General features: G+C 39.2%; 1 protein-coding gene across 1 annotated transcript; it reads right to left on the reverse strand.

The window, feature by feature from the left end:
* Positions 1–5,358: 5,358 nt before the first annotated feature.
* On the reverse strand, positions 5,359–6,336 carry LOC119039763 (olfactory receptor 5B3-like). Its single transcript, XM_037132597.2, has one exon. It carries the CDS (start codon positions 6,334–6,336, stop codon positions 5,359–5,361), a length of 978 nt encoding a protein of 325 aa, XP_036988492.2.
* Between the last annotated feature and the right edge of the window lie 5,669 nt (positions 6,337–12,005).

A 12,005-nucleotide genomic window follows, 5' to 3' on the forward strand; every position in this document is an offset into this window, starting at 1 on the left:
CCCTTATTATATGAAATGTTAAAGAGACTTATTTAAGACAGAGACGATAAAAAATATGAACAGTGAAAGGACAGCAAACTCACAGTTATTAACAACCACACCTAAAACAAGCAAACTAAATGGACACCTAGATCAGGAGCACAACCATAGAAATGGAGATCATAAGGAGAGTTAACAGGGGAGTGGTGGAGGAGAGGTGAGGAGAAGGTACAGAAAATAAGTAGTATAGATGGTAGGTAGAATAAATAGACAGGTGGGAGGGCAAGAATAGAATGGGAAATATAGAATGTAAAGAACTTGTGACACATGGACATGAACTAAATGGCAGCATTGGGGGAGGGGGTGTGCATAGTAGAGGGTAATGAAGGGGGAAAATAAGACAACAGTAATGGCATAATCAGAAAAACATATTAAAAGAATAAAAATAAAAATAAAAATTTGATGGTACTACAAAGATCTGAAAGCAAAGTTAAAAGACAAAGAAACCATAAAAAAACTATATAGTCGTGTGAAGTTGATTCTCATGGGGGTATAGATTAAGAAGAAATTGAACTCAGAAGCAAGGAGACAGGCTCATGAATGGAAAGCAGATGGCAGCTAGTTGTGGGGAGATTGGGAGTGGGGGGATTGAGCAAAATTTAGAAAAAAGGACTCATGCACATGGACAGCAGTGTGGTGATCGCTTCAGGGAGGGGTTTAAGCAGACTACATGGTAATGAAAAAATACAGTAAAGTTTAAATTAAAAACAAATATAGAACTGATTTACCTGCAAACCAGTCACACCAAGAAATTGATGAATGGAATTCATTGAGAACAAGTCTCTCACTATCAGAGAAGAAACTTACAGATAAGAAAAGGGACAAGTTGGGGTGAACTAGGTGAGAGCAGCAATGGTCAACCATTTCCCTCTCATGTCACACATAACTAATTACTAAAACTCTGCAGGATACCAAAAAATATTTTTTGCTAATGTGATAAAAAAAATAGTTAAAATTTCCATTCATTCCCACTGGATGACTACTGTGTTGGCTGCTGTCATTTTTTTTTAAAGATTTTATTTATTTATCTTTGGAGGGGAAGGGAAGGAGAGAGGGAGAGAAATATAAATGTATGGTTGCTTCTGGTGCACCCCTTGCTGGGAACTGGCCCCTGCTGGGAACTGGCCTGCAACCCACGAATGTGCCCTGACTGGGAATCGAACCGCAATTGTCTGGTTCGCAGGCCCACACTCAATCCACTGAGCTACACCAGCCAGGTTGCTGTCATTTTTTTATTTGATAATTTAAGAGAAAGAGGTTTGTGCCTCTGACTAAAGAGTCAGGTGTTACTTCTTTAAAAATTCCGTGGCACACTCTTTGAAAATTGTAGATGAGAGTCAGAATCATCAGTATACAGTAGTGTTTGGCTTCATAGAGTTATGATGGACAGGTAGAGTATAACTCTACATTACAAATGTATACAGAGTACATAAATATACACCTCCTACTTCTGTGGACAAGAGTGCCTAGAAGTAAAACTCCAGTATCAACAAGCAGAATTGGGAGGCAAATATTGGTTTTCAATGCCACTCTTTAACAAAAGAAAGGAGACTCTTCATAGAACTGTGATGGTAGAAAAGGTAGCCAGAGAGGAAACCAAAGCAGGGAGGAGGAGGGATCCATGTCCCACCCACTGTCTCAGCAGTCCTTGAATTGTATGTATCTTTTCCACTGTCTGGGAAAGAAAGTTTTTGAAACTGTGCTTTTGCCTGGTATCCTGAAAGGACCCAAAGGGCATATAGTGCCTAAAGAAAGAAGTCCATATACACCCTGGGGTAATTACTCCCCAGTTGGAGAAAGCTACCACCACTTTTATATGTCATTCAATATGTAATCCTCTCAACCCTCTGCCTGCCAAGGCAGAACAAAGGATATTCATTCTTGCCACCCCACTTCACTTTTGGCCACTGCTACCCTTGCCTCCTTTACTGTCCTTCACCCTGAACTTATGCCTTTCAGTGCCCTGGCCCCACCTTAGCTAGGCCCCTTGTCTTTCCTGAGAATGTAGCACCGATAAACCCTGCTTACATGTTAATAGACTCATTGATCTTTAATTCTTTACTGCATTGACAGGAAGAACCGAGTTTCTGGGAGTTTGTCCCATAACAGATAGTTGATTTTGTGGTAGGGGTACTGGAAATACAAGACAAGCCTCTATGTAGCATTGTGTAGTAACAGAAAGTGAGGGAGTGCTAAAAAAACAACAGCGAAGGAATGAAGCTCTGTCAATGGGACACAAACAGAAAGAGCTACAAATGGTGAAAGTGGAACAATCTGAGCCAAAATGATACCTTGTATTGGTTATTTTCCGTAATACAAAATAAATACTTGGAAACACTAAGAAATGACTCAGAAAATAAATAATTGAGGAAAAGAGACAAATCTTGCTGACATGATGTGATTGAAAAACATTTCACTTTAGTCTCTGAAAACTGTAATGCCAGTCAAAGAACATTCTGTGAAATACCTGACTAATACTCTCAACACTGTCATGGTCAACAAAAGTAGGGAAAGAAGGAGAGCTTGTCACAGACCAGACAAGATGAAGGAAACACAGTAACTAAATGCAAGCAGAGGATAGGATATTAGGGGCAAACTTAATGAAATCTGATTAAAATCTGCAGTTTAGAAAATCATACTGTGTCGATCTTGGTTTCTTAGCAGTACAGATATATCCTGCAGGGAATATTAAGCAAGAATCGTATTCATTTGTACGGCTGCTATAACAAATTACTGCAAACTACTTATTCACAGTCTGGAATCCATAAGATCAAAATCATTTTCCCTGGACAAAAGTCAGTTTGTTGCAAGAACCATGCATGTTCTGGTGGCTGCTGGTTTTCCATGGTTCATGGTGATGACCCCTTTGTCTCTACTTCCAAGTTCACATAGCACACTCCTCTTTCATCTTTTGTCTGTGGTCACATCTCTCTGACTTCCTTTTAGTTTTACCTGGGAGTGCCTTATCGGTCCCCAAAGATGATCCCACATAAAATTCTTACTTTAATCACATCCACATAGTCCTTTCAGGACATAGAAGGTAAGTCTGGAAGGTTCCAGGAAAGAGGATGATTCTTTTGCAGACTATTACTCAGACTGTCATAGGGTTGCATTGAATCTGCACTGTTTTGATTTTTTTTCTGTCACTCTAAAATAATCCTAAACTCAAATGATTATTTAAAATAATAATTAAAAAAGATTCCAGGAGGGGAAATATCACCATAAGATAGAACTGAATATTTGTGTTATGCTACTCATCCCCCATAACACCAGCATGAGAATATTAGCTTGTCCAAGGAAAATCTTACAAATAGTGGGCCATTGAAGCCTCTTATCCTATTGAGACAGCAAATTAGACAAAGGCATATATTTGTGTGGGTAGGTTTTGTACAGTATAGAGCTCCTGAGAATCTATATAAAAATTATAAATGTTAATCCCTGAACTAGCATATTGAATGTTTTATATCTTTATTACTGGTAGATACTACCATGTTAATATTCTATGTAGATATTTGGAATCATTTTTGATAGTTACATTTCACATGTACAAAGTACTTTCAACTATAAAAAGATGCTTAACCTTTAAATAATCTCATATTCAATGCCTTTTCTGATATTAGTTGCCACTTCATGAGACATCTTTCTAAATAAAACTATAAAATTGTTGCAGATGATTCATTTGCTTTTGGATGCATGAAATCTTTGTGTCCAAACATTGGGGTGCACACAGTGAGTGGGAATGCACAGGAAAGTAGAAAATGAGCTGTGCTTCTGAAAATGCACTACACATCTGTCCAGAAAGTATATGTTATGGATGATATACTTCAGTCACCAATAGTTGAAAAATTCAACATACTGATACAGCTGGACTCAAAGCTTAACACTCTTACTCATTTAACAAATAGTTATTGAAAACTGAGTATGAGTAGACACTGATTTATGAACTGTGGATCATGTTGTAAACAAAAGAGATAAAGCCAATGCTTTCATAGAGTCTAAGTTCTAGCTGGGGAAGAGAGATAATAAAGTGAACAAGCAAACATTCAATAGGTGAGGACTCATGAGGACCATGAAGAACAACCCAGACTGACATGGCCGGGTGGGTCAGCAGCCTGGAGTGTCATCCCTCATACCCAAAACTTGCAGGTTTGAGTTTCTGTCAGGACACATATTTAGGTTGGGGATTCAATCTCTGGTCAGGGTGTTTCTCTCTATTTCCGCCTTCTCTCTCTAATATGAATAAAGACAAATCCTTGGGTGAGAATTTTTTGCATCATTTTTTACTGTTATTTTATTATGGTTGTCTCAGTTTTTCCCCCTTTGCCCTCCTCCACCCAACCCATCACCCATTTCTCACACTTCTGTCCATGTCCTTGGGTCATTCATACATGTTCATTGTCTGGTCTCTTCCTTTTTTTCCACCATTATTCCCCTCCCTGACTCTGGTCACTTTCAGTCTGATCCATGTTTTCTTGCCTGTGGTTCATGAACAGAATGGGTAAGAATTTTCTTAAAAGAATACCTCAGAGTGAAAGAATATTCTGCATGGAAATAAACAATGACCATTTTCCAAAGGTGGTCAAGAAAGAAACCTATGATAGAGTAACCTTCAAGTACCAACCTTAATGGAGTAAGGGAACATTCCACATAGTAGAGAGTAAGTATAAATGGCCTGAGGCAGAAACATGTTAGGCATTGGAAGATTTAAAAAATAGGAAAAAAATAGTGTGAATGGAGTAGGGTAAAAAATGGGGAAGTAATATAAAGAATAGTATGAAAAATGGAGAAGCCAAAGAACTTGTCTATATGACCCATAGACATGAACTATGATGAGAGATTGATAGTGGGAAGGGTCATACAGAATGGAGGGCAGTACAGAAGAGAAAAAATGGAACAACTGTAATAGCATATTTAATAAAATATGTTTTTAAAATATTTTTACAAGATCATTTACATCACAAAAGTAGACATAAAATATCAGCATTAACAATTTCAAAGCATTTCCAGAAGCATAATGTACAACATTATTGGTTTCTATTACAAGACAGAAGTGTCCTCCTGGGAAACACAGGTGCACTTTCTTCATGGTCCTGTTTGTGGTTCTATTTTATGTGTATTTGCACTGATGTGGTAGAAAAAATGCATGTTGGATGAGTGAGTAAAACAATATCCTTAATAAGGTTTATGACAAGTAAACCCCAAGACATCTTAACCTTTCCTGTTCAGGAACTTTTCTGAGCATAATGTATCTCATATTTAGGACAGGAGACTTTGGAATGGGCAAGGAGACTACTTTAGGACCTTAATTTTACTGTGGCCTTAAGGAAATAGGTTACTGTGCATTGCACAATGTTCAAAGCATAATCCTAGACACAGTTTTGCCTCTAAGACAACCTTCATGAGTGCACTCTTAACCTCCTTGTTCCTCAGGCTGTAGACCAGGGGGTTCAGCATGGGGATGACCATAGTATAGAACACAGATGCAATTTTGTTTGTATCCATGGAATGGCTAGAGCTGGGCTGTAAGTACATGAAGATGGCAGTCCCATAGAAGATGGTGACTGCAGTGAAGTGGGAGGCACAGGTGGACAGAGCTTTCTGATACCCCAAAGATGAGTTCATCTTTAGAATGGTGATAAATATGAATATGTAAGAAATCAAGATAACCAGAAGCGCAAAAAAGATGTTATAGCTTGCTACACAAATAAGAATGAGCTCACTAACATGTCTATCAGAGCAAGAGAGAACCATGACTGCTGGAATGTCACAGAAAAAGTGATGGACCACATTGGACTCACAGTAACTGAGGCTGAAAGCATTCCCAATGTGGATGGAGGCATTCAGGAACCCCCAGAAATAGGAACATGTGGCCAGACACAAACACACACCTCTTGTGACAGTGGTTGTGTAATGCAGGGGTTTGCACACTGCTGCATAGCGGTCATAGGCCATAGATGCCAAGAGGTAATTTTCTACAATAGCGAAGGCTACAAAGAAGAACATCTGAGCAGCACATGCATTGTAGGAGATGACCTTGTGTCCTAGAAGAAATCCAGCCATGACTGTAGGAGTGACAGCTGAAGAGTAACACAAATCCACCAGAGACAGGTTACTGAGGAAAAAGTACATGGGAGTGTGCAGACGAGAGTCCAAGAGAATCAACGCCATAATTCCCAAATTCCCAATCAATGTGATGATGTAGATGACAGTGAAGATGATAAACAGGGGCACCTGCAGTTCTGGGTCATTGGTTAGTCCAAGGAGGATGAACTTAGTCACTTCCGTGGTGTTCTCCATCAATGAGGAGAATCACAAAATGAACGGTGGCTAGGAGAACAATGAAAAAGTGACAGAGACACTTAACTCGAGAACTGTACATGCAACATGTATTACTTCCTTATAGCAATAACTTGTATTTCAAGATTCTTCAGATAAAATATGGGCTTCATAAGAAAACAAAGTGCATTATCTATATATCACTTTACATGTTGTTGAATCATAAGGAACTTTGTAGAAAACTGCCCTATTTTTCAAGTCAATCAGTTTGTAAATTGAGATACAGAAAATTAAATAAGTGGATGAATAGCTTATCCAGAGTGAATGTACCTGTCAATCAACTTTTCCAAAGCCTAGTGAAAGCATATACTTGAATGTTGCTCACCTGTCAGAAACAACTTGAGACATTTTAGACGTATATACATTATGTCCTCTTAGAAATATGTCGAGTCAGTCAGAAGTTGGGTAGTGGGGGGCTTTCAAGATGGCAATGGAGTAGGACGGAGCAGATACCAGTCCCTAGTACAAAAGGGAGAGAAACCTGTCCGGTTGGAGGAGGAGAAGCCAGAAAGCCAGCAGTTGCCAAGCATATATGAAAATAAGGGACCAGAAACCTCGAGGGTCACGGAGGAGCCAGACGGTAGGGAGACAGCAGTGGTACAGTAGTCTCAGGGACAGAGCAAAGAGGAACAGCAAGGATTCCCGCTGGTGCGTGTTTGGGGGACTAACACCCGGCGGCTGGGGAGTACTTAACAGAGCCTGTGCCAATGTTCAGCGCCCTGACGGCTCCATTCCTAGGATTTTTCAGCCCGGCTGGCCAAGCAAAGAGGAGCAGAAGGGATTTCAGCCCATACACAGTTCGGGGGATCAGTACACAGCACACAGCGTGCCTTGATGTGCACACAGAGTTTCTAGGTCAGAGCCTAGTCCTCAGATTGGCTCCCGGCTTCCAGTCCATCCCCTTCAGACTATCTGGAAGCCCTGGGCACAGAGGGGTCCTGGGAAAAGAGCAGAGACCCTCAACCCCCTCCCTTTCTGGCCAAGCAAGTTGGGGTGCCAGGAGAGACTTGTTTGGTAGAGTTTGCAGAGAGGGCGCTGAGGACAAAGGGCCCCAACAGAGGACTCTGTGGTTGCCAGCCCAGGAGATCTGATAAGTACAGTGTGGGGCTCTGACTCCAATAGACAAAACAGCCTGGTCTGCTCCACACCCACCCTGGCAGCGGACCCGAGATTGGGCAGAGGGCCTGGAGATTCCCCACAGAATGGGGGCAGGTCTGTGCTCAATCCCAAGGGACCCAGGCAACTAGGCCAGCGCAGGCGCCTACAAGCACTGCAAACCAGCCCTTGGTGGTAACCCCTGGGAAAAGAGCGCTGTGAGGAAGTCCTAGTTCCCCACTGTAAGGAGCTGGGGAGAGGCGCCAAGGGTCTGGCCCCTGAGAGAGGGTTGACAGAAAAATCACAACAATCAACCCTCAGCCAACTGTAGCCAGAAAAACTGGTCTGGCTACCTTGAAACCAACAAGTGACAGTTCCTTTTTGTTGTTGTTGTTTTGGTTTTTTTCTCTTTATTTTATTTTATTTTTATGCTTTTTTTTTTACTTTTCTTTCTTTTTCCATTTCTTTTCTGTATCTTTTTGCTTCTTTAAAGTACTCTGTTATTTCTTTTAAATTTTATTACTGTTTCATCTTTCGATACTTTTATCCTCTTTTCCCGGATTTTCTGTTTTATTCCTTCTTTTCTTTCTAAACTTATCACTCTTTCTTCCATTCCCCTACCCTTTTTTTCCTTCCTTTTATTTCTTTCCTTGTCTTTTCTTTCTTTTACTGATAAGAGACACAACCAACTTGAAAATACGAAAAGACCAGAGCTGGACCCATAGAAGAGGCCTCCCAATAGTAGAGTCAGAGAGACAAATTGCACTTTGCTGTAGGAGAGAAGCCAAAAGTTGCTGCATATTTGAGTAGGTGGAAGCAGACAACGACAGGATAACCGAAAGAGACTGCACTACTGTAATTCACAGGCATTCCACCACAGAAGTTCACACCATAAACCCAGGGAGTCAAAAGAGATTAATCTAAGAAGCTGAGGCTAACAAGAAGAGTCTCACAAACAATGGGAAGACAAAGAAACAATCCCCAAATGAAAGGAAAGGAGGAACCCTCAGAAAGAATGTTAGATGAAATAGAGGCAAGTCAACTATCAGATACTGAATTCAAAGCACTGCTTATCAGGAAGTTCAAAGAGCTCACAATGAGCTACCAGAAATGACAGGGGAGCTATAACAATCTCACCACAAACTATATCAACATGAAAAAGGAAATGGAAACTATCAGCAAGGGTCAAGAGGAAATGAAGAATACAATTTCTTAATTGAAAAACAGAGTAGAAAGCATTAAAAATAGGGTAGATGAGACAGAAAATCAGATTAGTGAGTTGGAGGACAAAGTAGAAAGCATCTCACAGAAAGAACAGGAAAGGGGAAAGAGGCTCAGAAAGAATGAAGAGGGATTAAGAGAAATGCAAGAAAATATGAAACGTAATAATATCTGAATAATAGGAATACCAGAAGTAGAAGAAAAAGAATACGGGATAGAAAACGTATTCGAAAGAGTAATGAGAGAAAATGTCCCTAATTTGATGAGAGAAAAAGACACACAAATCCAGGAATCACACAGAGTACCAATCAAGAGGAACCCAAGGAGGCCCACTTCAAGACACATCATCATCAAAATGGCAAAATTTCAAGACAATGAGAGAATCTTAAAGGCAGCAAGGGAGAAAAAAGAAGTAACATACAAGGGAGCCCCAATAAGGTTAGTTACTGACTTCTCAATGGAAACACTCCAAGCAAGAAGAGAATGGCAAGAAATATTCCAAGTAATGAGAAACAGAGGCCTACAACCAAGGCTACTTTACCCAGCAAGGCTCTCAATCAAGATAGAAGGCCAAATAAAGAGCTTCCAAGGCAAAAGAAGTCTAAAAGAATATGCTTCCACCAAGCCATCCCTACAAGAAATACTAAAAGGGCTGCTTTAAGGGAAGGAAGGAAAAGAGGGAGACAGAGAGGAACACAGGTACAAAAATGGCAATGAATAAGTACCTATCAATAATAACCTTAAACATAAATGGATTAAATGCTGCAATCAAAACACACAGAATAGCTACATGGATAAGAAAGCATGACCCACACATATGCTGCCTACAAGAGACCCACCTCAGGAAAAAAGACCATCACAGACTAAAAGTGAAAGGCTGAAAACAAATTTTCCAAGCAAACAGACAAGAAAAAAAAGCTGGGGTAGAAATTCTCATATCAGACAAAACAGACTTCAAAAAGAGGGCCATAAAGAGAGACCCAGAAGGTCAATGTATAATACTCATGGGAAGAACCCACCAAGAAGACATTAACATCATAAATATATATGCACCCAACATTGGAGCACCCAAATATATCAAGAAAATCTTAGAGGAATTCAAGAAAGATATAGACAGCAACACAATTATAGTAGGGGATTTTAACACCCCACTATCAAAAATAGACAGATCTTCCAAACAAAATATCAACAAAGACACTGCAGCATTAAACAACACCCTTGAAGAAATGGACCTAACTGATATATACAAAGCCCTTCATCCCAAAGAAGCGAAATACTCATTCTTTTCAAATGTACATGGAACATTCTTAAAGACAGACCACATGATAGACACAAAACGAGCCTCAACAAATTCAGGAATATTGAAATTATACCAAGCATTTTCTCTGACCACAAGGGACTGAAACTAGAAACCAACCCCAAAGGATATAATCCAAAACACCCAAAATCATGGAGACTGAATGGTATGCTATTAAACAATGAATGGGTCAAGAATGAAATTAGGGAAGAAATCAAAAGGTTTCTGGAAACAAATAAAAACAATCTCACAACAACCCAAAACTTATGGGACACAGCCAAGGCAGTCCTGAGAGGGAAGTTTATAGCAATACAGGCCTACCTAAAGAAGATAGAAACATTTCAAACAAGCAACCTTACTCTACACCTGCACGAAGTTGAGGAAAAACAACAAAAACAGCCCAGAGCAAGTAGAAGGAAGGAAATAACCAAGATCAGAGCAGAACTAAATGACATAGAGACTAAAAGCACAATTCTAAGGATCAATGAATCCAGGAGTTGCTTCGTTGAAAAGATAAACACAATAGACAAGCCTTTAAGTAGGCTCATTGAGAAAAGAAGAGAGAAGACACAAATAAACACAATCAGAAATGAAACAGGAGAGATTACAACTGATAACACAGAAATAGAAGGGATTGTAAGAAATTACTATGAAGTACTGTATGCCAACAAATTTGAGAAACTAGGGGAAATGGACAAATTTCTAGAAAAATATAATCTCCCAAAACTCAATGAAAAAGAAGTAGAAAACATGAATAGACCATAACAGCAAAAGAAATTGAAGCAGTAATCAAAAAACTCCCATCACACAAAAGCCATGAACTAGATGGTTTCATAGGAGAATTCTACAAAGCATTTAAGGAAGAGCTAACCCCTATTCTTCACAGACTATTCCAAAAAATCCAAAAGGATAGAAAACTCCCAAACTCCTTTTATGAAGCCAGCATTATCTTAATTCCAAAACCAGATAGACATACAAGAAAGAAAGAAAACTTCAGGCCAATATCACTGATGAACATAGACGCTAAAATCCTCAACAAAATATTGACAAACTGCATCCAACAATATATCCAAAAGAAAATAAACCATGACCAAGTGGGATTCATCCCAGGGATGCAAGGATGGTTTAACATTCACAAAGCAGTAAATGTAATACATCACATAAACAAAAGCAAAGACAAAAACCACATGATCATATCAATAGATGCGGAAAAAGCTTTTGATGAGGTACAGCACCCATTTATGATAAAAACACTCAGCAAAGTGGTAATAGAGGGAGCATTCCTCAATATAATAAAGGCCATATATGAGAGACCTACAGCCAACATCATACTCAATGGGCAAAAACTAAAAGCTTTTCCACTAAGATCAGGAACAAGACAAGGATGTCCTCTTTCACCACTTCTATTCAATATAGTTTTGGAAATTTTGGCCACAGCGATCAGGCAGGAAAAGGAAATAAAAGGCATCCAAATAGGAAAGCAGGAAACAAAACTCTCACTGTTTGCAGATGACATGATAGTGTACATGGAAAATCCTATAGATTATACAAAAAAAAAAAACGCTCGAACTAATTAATGAATTTGGCAAAACAACAGGATACAAAGTCAATATCCAGAAATCAAAGGCATTTTTGTATACTAACAATGAATCAGCAGAAGCAGAAATCAAGGTAAAAATCTCATTCAATATAGCAAAAAGAAAAATAAAATATCTGGGAATAAACCTAACTAAGGAGGTAAAAGACCTGTATGCAGAAAACTACACAGCACTGAAGAAAGAAATCAGGGAAGACACAAACAAATGGAAACAAATACCTTGTTCATGGATTGGAAGTATTAACATCATCAAAATGTCCATACTACCCAAAGAATATACACATTCAATGCAATACCTATTAAAGTACCAATGGCATATTTCACAAACATAGAACAAACACTTCAAAAATTTATATGGAACCATAAATGATCTCAAATAGCAGCTGCACTTTTGAGAAAGAAGAACAAAGTAGGAGGGAT

Source organism: Artibeus jamaicensis, unplaced genomic scaffold (genome assembly GCF_021234435.1).
Source record: "Artibeus jamaicensis isolate MK-2021 breed Jamaican fruit bat unplaced genomic scaffold, CSHL_Jam_final scaffold_614, whole genome shotgun sequence".
In the NCBI taxonomy this organism is placed as follows: domain Eukaryota; kingdom Metazoa; phylum Chordata; class Mammalia; order Chiroptera; family Phyllostomidae; genus Artibeus; species Artibeus jamaicensis.

Excerpts from the sequence above, each read along its gene's own strand:
- LOC119039763 (XM_037132597.2), bottom strand. The coding sequence starts at position 6,336 with ATGGAGAACACCACGGAAGTGACTAAGTTCATCCTCCTTGGACTAACC.